Source organism: Athene cunicularia, assembly GCF_003259725.1.
Source record: "Athene cunicularia isolate RWA chromosome 7 unlocalized genomic scaffold, athCun1 chr7_part1, whole genome shotgun sequence".
NCBI lineage: Eukaryota > Metazoa > Chordata > Aves > Strigiformes > Strigidae > Athene > Athene cunicularia.
Window position 1 is genome coordinate 33,328,060 of NW_020799107.1, and position 10,932 is coordinate 33,338,991.

The window sequence follows — 10,932 nt, forward strand, 5'->3', positions numbered from 1 at the left end:
TCCTCGAAATCTGCTCTGGGATGTGTCTAAGAGAGAAAACTTTTTTTCTCTGCTGTAAATATCAACAACTTGGGAAAATCCTGTCACCTTACCACCTCTCTAAAGATGCTCTCTGGACTGTGGGACACAGGCTTAGATGAGTGGAGATGATGCAGTTTCACTGGAAGCTGTAAACTACCCCAAAGTGGCTGAGAATCTGTGTTCTGGGGGAAAACAGTCATTGATAGCTCATTATACAGAGCTAAAATGGATCTGGTGTTTATATTACCTGAGGAGATAACCAGGACTTGGTGGAGACAGCTTAAAATGTCTATTAAGTAGCGCAAATAATAATATTAACTCAGGGGTATGTGCTTCCACATAGACACCACATTCTTACACAGAGGCTGTATAATGTTACTGAAGAGGAGAGCAATTTCTGACAGCAGTTCAGTACTCCAGCAGGCTCAAATAGATGTCAAAGCCCTGTTTCCACCTGCATGCCTGTTGGAAATATCATAATGTAGAAGTTAATCTCTTTTAGAAATTTTTCAAAAGGGACCCCCCCAACCCACCCCATCCTCACCCCAGCCAATTTAATTGCCAGCCCCTTTGTGGTTAGAGGCATGTAGGACTGGGATCCAGGTAGATTCATGATCTAAAATGTTATCAGTGTCTTTAAAAAGAACTGCTTGAGTACCCATGAAGTTTGAAAAGCATGAGCTAGCCCTGGTTTTATGTCCCTAGTGTTACCCTCAGCTCAATGTCTTTACGAATCCTGTCCCCTGGGTTAAGTGATGTTTATATGTTTCTACAAACTACTATGCAACATACTGTTACACCACACTTAAACATCTGCACATGGCAAATATTTGCCAGAACAGCTACTAAATCAGAGATTCGTGAAGAGTTTGCTGTCTTAATATTGGTAAAGAAGTAGTTCTGCATCCTGCTGCTTCTTTTAGTCTCAGGGCTTCTAGTTACCAAAAAGCCAAAAATGTTGGATGCTCAAAAGCCATTGGCTCCTCTCCTCTTTGCCTGGGTCAGAGCTGATGTTGGGAAGTGCCTTTGGGTTAGAGGAGAACAAGAAAACAACTGCTGAACAAGAATTATTAGCATCTATGTAACGTGTATGGGCTTAATTTCTGTTTGGTGGCATCCAAGCAGTCCCTGTCCCCAGGCTGACAAGCTTCCAGGACAGGTGTGTGGACTTAAAGACCACACCTCCTTCCAGATCTTTGGGACCTGATGAAACCAGCAGTGGTTAGAATGATTATCTTATACATGATATATTATCCCCAAAAGGCTGGAAGTCCTTTAAAATGTATATTAAAAGAGTATAAGCCCGAGAAGTCACGTTCATAGCAAAAATGTAAGGCTCCTCTTCCTAGTGCTGATGGGTGGTGATTGACCCCACGCTTATGGACAGAAAATAGGGTGGGGAGACCTGACAAGCAAGAAAGTCAGAAGGGGAAAATACAAGGTGGAAGTGTCAATTGAGAAGGAAAAAAAAATGACTTGTCAGCCAGTGTAGCAGAGAGAAAAGTCCTACACAGATGGTTTTAGTAATTCTTTTAATCTACAATTGAAATAAAGTCTGCAGTGTTGTGCCCTATCAGGGCTTGGCTAGAGATTTGAGCTGCGAGCTCAGGAGGTCTGGAAAATATCCTAGGATTCTTGAGGTCAATCATTTATGAATTAAGTTACTGATTCCCTTTTACATTTTTTAAGCCCATTTCCTAAGTTCTCTACGTACGTTAAGATTCCTCCCAGAGTGAAAGCTCTGCACATAGACAGCTTCATTAAGTCATTAAATATTAAATGAACTAAATTAAGCTTGAAAAATTACCTCAGGCTATTTTTCCATCTTAGGTCTCTCAGATAAATCAAAATTACTACGTATTGTGCAAGAGACTCATCAGCAGGCTGAAGAGGATGTAACAGTTTTCCTTGTTTCATACTTTTGAGCTTGCTCTAGAGGATGGAGGGAGTGGAGTCATTTTATTCTTCTGCAAGTGAAGAAATGGCTGACTTCTAGGAGACTCTATCTTTCAAATATAATTTTCATTTCATAAGTTATATTGTACTTTCCACTGACTCTGTACCGTATGTAAAGTATTTTAATCTCTTGAGTCCCAGTAGGGAATGCTTTAAGATCCTTCATCTTCATTTCTTTTCCTGTCTCTCTTTCTAAATGTCCCAGCTTTGCTGGTGTGAAGCTGTCATTTCTCTTCCTCTCTCCAAATGTCATTGTCCATGCTGAGTTGTTACCTGCTGGTTACCAGCAGCTACCCAGACACTTTGCAGAAATGACTTTTAGATGTTAGAATAAAACAGAAGAGGCAGGGGAGAGCACATGTCCTCTTCTTCGCCCAGAGCAGATGGAGAGCTCTGTTTTCCCCCGAGTCTTAGGGAAGCAACATTCCCACGCAGTCCTTGTTCTGCGTGGCTTGTGTAGGGAGAGCTGTTTCAGTTTGTTTTACTTTTTCCATGCAATCTGTGTGGCTAAACATTTGCTGTTTGTGCGACTCGAGTGCCAGACGCCTCCCCGGGAAAGCAAACCAGCACCACCCATCTTGCAGATGATGACTCGAACAAAATGGTACGAGTGGGTGTTCCTGAGGCAATGCAGGAAACCTGTCAGCACCGAACCCAGATTTTCAGGCTATGTCTCGTAGTAAGTGTCCAGTAGGATTTACCAACTAATTTCAAAGCGTTGGGAAGCAGTTAAAACAGTCAGGAAGACAACCCATCGGTGGCATGTTGGTGGCTGTGAGGGCTACAAATCCACAGTGTGGGTGCAAGATGATCCATTCCAGCCAGTGGCAGTGCCCAAGAAAGTTTGTGTGTGTTGAGGTTACAGGTTATAGACGTGGCTACAGAGGCTCGTTACACTACCCTGACCGGGAGGACATCCAACCTGCCGGTGTCTTGTCTTCCCTCCCATCTATATTTTCCTAACTCATCATCTTGTGCTTGAACATGTTTTTTAATGGAGTTTATCACTTACTGACAGGGAAAGGGCGACTAATTTTTAACATAAGACTTAGCATAGAATTAAATTCCTTACAGGTTTTTTCTTACGAACAACTACGATTTGTTTGTTTGTTTTGTTAATGTACTGCCACGCACATACGTTCTGCAAGACTCTAGGCGTATCCTGTTTTTCCTGGTTTCTACTGCAACCAGCGAATCTGTCAGAGAAGATCTTTCAAAAAAAGTTTGAAAAAGTTTGTGTGGGATGTATGTATGAAGGGATAGCTGTAAAAGTTGAAATCCAGTCAACTGAAGTTTTGAAGTTAATGCCTTAAACCCCTATGAAAACCTTCTCGTTCACTAGCAGATTTGCTTGAGTTTGCTGTGTCTAATTTCTCTGAACCGAGGTCATGTTTTACCTCCGAATGAGAGCATTCCCACAGGCATTCAGCTTCTTTGCATCAATTCACCATTTCAGTTGATTTGTCTTAATTCACTTCTGTGTGTCCCTGTGAAGACAAGCCACCAAGGGTATGAAAGCTAGGCTAGTTATTGGAACTTTTGTTTCCTATCATGCAAATGCTGTCACTGAGTTTTCTTCCCATCATTTTTGGAGCAACTTCTCAAGCTGGTAACATCACCAACTCCTCCATTAGAATAGTGTGTCACATTTTAAAATGCTGCTTTGTTCAAATTGTTATCTGGTTTATACAGAAGTTTAAATATACCAAAGTACTGTTTAAATAATTTAGCTAAGGCTCCCTTCATGCAAGAAAGCAGCAAGAGATTCTTAAAAGAAATCCTTTGTTTTATTATCGGACGTTGATTTTTTCTGAAGCCTCTGCTCTCACTCTTATTCCTACCATGCTGTTTGCAAGTCGGCTGTTTGTGTTTTAAAAGCAAAATGCAAAATAGCATTTCATTTGTAGTCCAAAAGACAGTTTTATTTCTCTGCACTTAAATAAATAGCAAAGCTTGGAAGAACTTTTTAGTTTAAAAATGCTGCCATCCAGTGGTTATTTTGGGTGTAAAACCGCTATACCTCTGTGGTCTTTACATGCTGCTTTTTTTTTTTTTTTTTTTTTTTTTTTTTCTCTCTCCCTCCCCCCTCCCCGGTGCCCTATGCAAATTGTGGTTATGACAAATACGACACTTTTCACAGAGAAATGATAGAATTCTTTCGTAACTTTTCAGGGGCAAGTACAAAAGTCCTTAAAGATCAAAGTGTTGCATAGTCTGCTATCTCACCAGTTTGGATTCTCAAAGACCAAGACCCTCACAGTTTAAATATCAGGAAGACCTTAAATATAAGTATATAATGGAATGTAATTGTTCATGAGTGACCTGCATCATTATGTACATTACTATTTTGTCTCTGCCTACAGCTTGTGATGCCATACAACACTTTGAAATTATGCATTCTTTCTGAATACTTATTTCAAGTGATTCCACTTTAATGCATGAGAAAAAAACTTAAGCATCTAAACCATATCCAAGTGTCCTTGAAGACAAGCCCACAGTACGATTAACAATTTCTACATGTATCTAGGGTATAGAAAACTTGTTTCTAGTAATAACTCAAAACAGATGGGACTTGATAGCATGCCTATATAGAGAGCGAGTAAAGCTCTGAAGATGTTTTTTACAAAATAATTTTATAGTGATGATTATCTTGATAAGTGTTATATTAATTATCTCTTTCCTGCAGGGTTGCTTTGTTGGATTTGACCTGGCTCATGCTGTTGGGAATGTAGAGCTTCATTTGCATGACTGGGGAGTAGATTTTGCCTGCTGGTGCTCTTACAAGGTAAAATAGATTCGTTGTTTGAGACTATTTTCCATAATGTTACTTACATGATGGTTCAGCAAACAGGTCAGATGAATACGAACTGTACCCTGAACCGCTGATCAAGACTGGCTGAATGTTTGAACCAGCCCCAGTAAGGAGATGGACGCTGACTTTAGTGGTGGCTATGTTAGGAGAGGTTCCAAACGATAATAGTGGTAATGACCTGCAAGGTCTGGTGGATGCGAGAAGGATGCTAGTGGTGGTTAAATATCTGCTCTGAAGCGCACTCTGCTACGCAGCCACAGTATCAGAGCCTCTTCTCTTATTTTCCACACTGAGGTCTTGTGGCTATAGGATTTTCTTAAGTGGTCCCTAAAGAAGAGAATATTCTTGCCTAAACTTAAATAACTTCAGATCATAGAAAAAGGTATCTTTTAGTTCTTTTGACTTCTCTTAAGAATTGACAAGATACATTCAGATTAATGGTTTGATGACTTTGCCATATGTATTATGACATGGGACTGTTTCAGCCGTATTTAAATTTTCTAGCCTTTTGTCTGTTAGACTTCAAATATCATACGTAAGCCAAGAAAGATATTTTTAGAACTAATCTGAAAAAATATATCTGCTTTTACCTACATCAGCACTTTGAGATAAATGCTAAGATCTCCTACTAGAAACACTAGAAATCTTAAAATTAGTCTGTTTTATAGAGTGGGATGAGGGAAGGAAAACAATATGTTACAGATAATGAACATGATGTGTACGTGTTGATTTATTCTTTGCAGTATTTAAATTCTGGAGCAGGAGGCCTCGCTGGTGCCTACATGCATGAGAAGCATTTCCAGAGTATTAAACCAGCGTAAGTAGATATCTATACCCAAATAAAAGGTGCTGTGAAGTTTAAATTGGAAAATATCTTCTCTTTTAGTTGACATCTGAAAATGAGCGCACAGATTCCTAGTCACAGACTACAGACATGTGTGTCTATGTCTATATGTATGCATATGTGTAAAGATGCAGAAGAAATTATCTGCTTCAATAAAAAAAACCTCATTAGGCTATTATTTGTTACTGACTTCTTGCATTAATTAGAAAGATGCAAGAAAAATGAAGAAGAAAGATAATTTGGTTATCTGAATTTGTTACCTCATACGGGCTATTTTATTTTCATTTTAGTAAATTTTGAAATTGTTAGTGTATATGCTCACATCTTAATTACATTTTTCTCCTTGGAGTCTGCTACCAGTTCTAAACTAAATATAATCATAAAATACTTTTAATACTAAAACCAAGTAACTTAAATAATGCCTGTGAGACTGCTTAATGTAAAGAGAATATTTATCATCTTCCTTTAAAAAAAAATAGATTTTTAAAAATCATTGGTTGGTGAAAGGCAATTTCAAGTCTGTGTCTAATAGCTCTTTAATACTGGCATGTTTTTACTGAAATGCTACCCACCAATAAAGCTAGGCAGCATTACATGGAGATCTGTGTTCTCAAAGGCTGTATAATCCATGAAATTCTGTCCTATCAACTGAGGTTAGCTGAATTAAAAAAAATACTTGTTATTTAAAATGTTATATGATTGTACTCTATGTATGTATATTGAGAACAGTAGGACCAACACTTTTAATGCACCAACAAATGTAAACATTTCTTTTTGGCTATAATGCTCGGAGAAATTGCTGGCACTTACTTTTATTTTAGCTTGAAGAAGGCAAGCTAAATCAGGTTTTGGAGAGAAATAATATTATAATAAGCAGCTTCGCTGCACTATGTGCTGGTTTCAGACTGTCTAGACTCTCAGGAGATAACAAAATAACGCCATAAGTTCTTCTCAATCACCTATAACAGGAAACTCATTAGGATGACATATGGCCTGTTGTGAGCTGATTTGTTCCTCACATGTGAACACTGGCAAAATATTCCTAATATCTGGATATTTCTTCTGGAAAGTGGTGTGGGTTTGTTTTTTTTTTTTAATGGCTCTCCATTAGCCAGGTGTAGGTATTGCTCCCATGACCACACTTCTGGATCCCAGTTGTGGGGAGCTGGGAAGATGCTGAGCAGTGGAAAAAAAAAAAAGGGGGCTGGCTAGAAATCACAGAATAACTTTTTTTTTTTTTTTTTTTTTTTTTTTTTCCCCTTCTTGATGAAATTTTGAGACCTCTGTGAGGGTTCTAGCTTGGTATTGTCGGTAAGAGCTTAGATTAGTTTTTCCTGAACCAGCTGCTTCATACATAGACATCAACTTGTGTACTGAATTTGGATACTGGATATCTTAAATACAGTCGCTGGTATGAAATAGGCTTTTTCAGCCAGGGCCCAATGAAGGATATAATTCCAAACTTCCTGCACAGACCCTTTGCGTTATTTTCTCATAGTTATTTCGTATTCCCTGAGATTTGATAATCACTCATCAAATTGTGGTTAATATGCCCCTGTTGCATTACTTTTCTTTCTTTTCCGCATCAGACAGCCATTTCATGTCTCCAAATAAGGCAGTGAGACAAAGGGGAATTTGTCTATGTCAAAGTATTCAATTTTATAGCTGATTTAAATGCAGAGCAATTTGCTGTATGTTGTACAATCAAATAGAGTGGAATTTAACTGCTCTGGAAGTTGCAGGTTTTATGTTGTATCTAAAAAGTCTTTGACTGTCATCTGAATCAAGGATGACACCCAGTGGCCAGACAACTTCACTCAAAAAACAGGAACGCCATACTATTTTGTTTCTTCCCATTTCAGCCCACACGTAAGCAGGTAATTGAATTCCAATCCAGCTGATATCCTTTGTCATTTAAACTACCTGAAATATAGTTTTTAACTCATAGCCAATATTATGCAAGTCACTGTGCTCACCTATATAGATTTTTTTAATCTGTCTCATCCTTCATATTTTCTGCAAGCTATTGACTAGGAAGTTATTTTTATATCAAAATAATGTATTGTGTTTTAATATAAAAGTGTAAGTTCTGACCATAATTCAGAGAGGCAGACCCAGAGCGCTGGCCAAGTGCCTTTGCCTGTTAGTGTCTGAGGTGGGGGCACGAAGGACTTAACTGAAAACTAAACAGCTTGATCCAGAATTCTAATTTTAAGCCCCCACACCCAGTGACTGCCCATCGCCAAAGGTGTTTCAGTATTTTATTTCAACTTCCCTTAATTTTGTGAGTATATTTTGTCCTTGCCCAGAGTCTTGCTAGTAAGAGCTGTGTAAGCAAGCAGGCGCTGGAGTTGTAGTTACACCCTGTGTCAGAAACTGGGTTGCCCTCCAGCTGATTCCCATGGGTGCTGCTCCATCCAGAGCCTGCTTCCTGCACAGCAAAACGCTTGTTTGCTGTTGCTTTCTTTTAAAATGCAACTTGGGAGAGAGTTATTAATTTATTTAATAACCTCACTACCAGCAGCTGGGGCCATGCCAAACCTGCTTTCTGCTTTGAGTCTGCACTGTGGCAGCCTAACTGCTAATCTCTGCAACCCAAACCTGGTGTTGTTCAGGAATATCACAGCACATCCCAGCAGCCAAAAGGCCACACCAATCCCACTCCTTCATGGATGTGCAAGCTTCCTACAAGAGTTTTTTGGAAGCTGGTAATTCACTAACGACTAAGAGCAAGGTTTGATCCTTGGGTCTGATGGCTGGGAGATGGAGCCTATGGACAGGACAGACTTGTATGTCCCCTACGTAACCACAAGTAGTGTCCTGCACTCTCTGGCTTAATTAGGGATAGCTCTCTAAATCATTGCAAGGGCAGTGGTTCTAAAAGTTACATGTCGTAACCATCCTAATTAACATCTGTACCCAAGTATGTTGGGTAGTCCTTTGCTAGTCCCCTATCTTTCTTCCTAGAGCAGTAAAACTGAATGAATCTGACATATACGGGTCCAATATATCCCTATTCTCTCATGATCTCACCTCCTCTGAAGTCTTTTAATACTCAAATAGCTTTTTTAATACCTGCTCTATATATCACAATGCAATATATTCTTGGCTAATTGTGCTAGAGTGAGTTCTCTCTGGGAAGGTTTCAAATAAAAAAAATAAAAAAAAAAAATGACCTGACCAGGGCAGAGCTATGAAACACTATTGAAACCGTTTGGTCAGTGCAGGCTGATCCTGTGCCACCAAGTTTCCACACAAATGCAGTTATATTGCAGAGGGGAGGTTTCCAAGACACAGAGAGCTCTAAGGTGACCTACTAATACTGAAATTTTGCTTGACTAGCTTTTTGGGCTGCAGAAAAGTGGATTTTTTATTTTTTCTTCCCCTCTTTCTCAATTTCTCCATTTACAAAAAGGAGGACAACTAAAATCTACCAAGCAAGTTAGCTATACAGAAAGGTGAACGTTTGTGAGCACACAGGATAGAATTACATGAGAATTTGAGTGTTCAGAACAGAGCATCTCCAGCTGTAAATGTGCAGTGAGTTCAGCTCTGCTGTCAGCTGGCATAAGAAACAGGGAGGAACAAACTCAGAGTCCTGAGATAGAAGAAGAAGAAGAATAAAAAAAGTTGATTTAGTCAAATCCCTGTATGAAAAAGTAAGGCACAGTTTAAAAAGATGAAAGAGAAATAAATGTATGTAAAGCAGCCAGGAGAATAATAGATAAGCCTTGGCAGAGGATTAAATGAAAATTGTACACAGTCTAGTGTTTAAAATGAAAGGATTTATCGAGACTTAACTTTAGCACAGACTAGCAGCAGGTAGAGTTTAAAAATAAAAAGTTTGTGTGATGTGAAGAAATGCTGTATATGCAGGAAGCAGCTGATGTCCAAAGAGCATGGCAGCTTTTACTGTAGGATAAAAAAAAGGTATCAAAGAACAAGAAACAAAAAGGCAACTATTTCATGCCAGCTTTGAGAAACACAACATATCTTCCGACAATTTCTTCATAGGCAGAAGTGAGATATCAACCCTTTCTCTTAGACCATTTTCCTTTTTGGCATCTTGATTCCAATGAAAATGCCAGAGGACAAATGGCTTTCTACTACTTCTTTGTAGAAACCTGCACCTTTTTTTGATATGGGAACTTTTACCTTGGCATGAGATAAACAAAAGTACACTATTCCATCTCCACACATCTCCTTTGCATTGGTGTGCAGTCCACTTTTGATTTATCCAGGGGTGGATTATCCAGGTTTCTGGATAATTTGTGCTGCAGACATGCACCACTTCTGCTTACAAGGCACGCTGCACATAAAAGCAGTGTATTTTCATATTTTTGTTGCACTGTCTGTGCCTATGACCTGATGATAGGTGCCATGTCTGCTGTGTTTTAAGAAACATGGAGCTGGAATGAAGAAAAAGAGAAGTGGTTTGCTAAGAGAGACATCTCTTAGCATGGTTTGGTTTGGGTTTTTTTTACAGCAATTAGTGTTATTCAGTCCTTCATATATTTAGGCAGAGCGATGGTTGATTTAATTTACAGCCATGCGTTCTTCAGATGCCTGTAAATCATGATCCATGGGATAGAAAAAATGAGAAATGTATTAAAAAAAAAAGAGTTCACGTATAAAATAAATCTTTACTTTGAGTAAGATTTTCCAATTTTCAAATGGATTTAAAGCCAACCACATTCTTTGTACATCAGATTCACTGATAAGTACTTCAGCGAGACTTCAGGTGGACAGAAACTGCAGCTGGTCCCTGAAAATCCCAAAGCGGGGGAAAGATGCAGAAGGCAGGCTGGCTGGCTCAGCACTAGCCTCTAGGAAACACGTTCCACAAGCAGTGCCTCCGTGCTGGTGTTGCCCTTCTCTTTTGGAAGCAATGCCTCAACTTAGCATTTAAAATCGGTGGATTCGTCTGATCTCAGGTCTTCAGCTGCCACCAACACTGCTCTTTGTACCTGCTGGGTATTTCTGGGAGTGAACTCACTGCTCAAGAGGCAACCAAGCACACTTTTGCTGAGAAATCCCGAGGGGGCAAAAAAACCCCAAACAAACCCCAAGAGAAAATGAATTGTTTTAATTTTTAGAGCAGGATTTTAATAGTGTACAGTAAGAAGGGCTCGAGTCTCTGATGGAGTGAGGAAAAAGCCAAGTGTTCTGAGGTTATCAGCCGCTTTGGGTGCTGAATGAAGTGGGTTCCTGTTGGAAATTGATCTAAAAATGCTGTCAGATATTAAGGGAAGCTGGAAAACATTTCTTAACAGACCTGTAGGCTATCCATAGTACACAG

At 39.2% G+C, this 10,932-nt stretch overlaps 1 protein-coding gene across 1 annotated transcript in view; it reads left to right on the forward strand.

Annotated features, from left to right (window-relative positions):
* KYNU (kynureninase) overlaps nt 1–10,932 on the forward strand; it is a 54,466-nt gene that overhangs the window by 24,855 nt on the left and 18,679 nt on the right. Inside the window, exons 8-9 of the mRNA XM_026852724.1 lie at nt 4,664–4,762; nt 5,533–5,606. Coding sequence (XP_026708525.1) covers nt 4,664–4,762; nt 5,533–5,606 — 173 coding nt within the window. The remainder of the gene's footprint in view (nt 1–4,663; nt 4,763–5,532; nt 5,607–10,932) is intronic.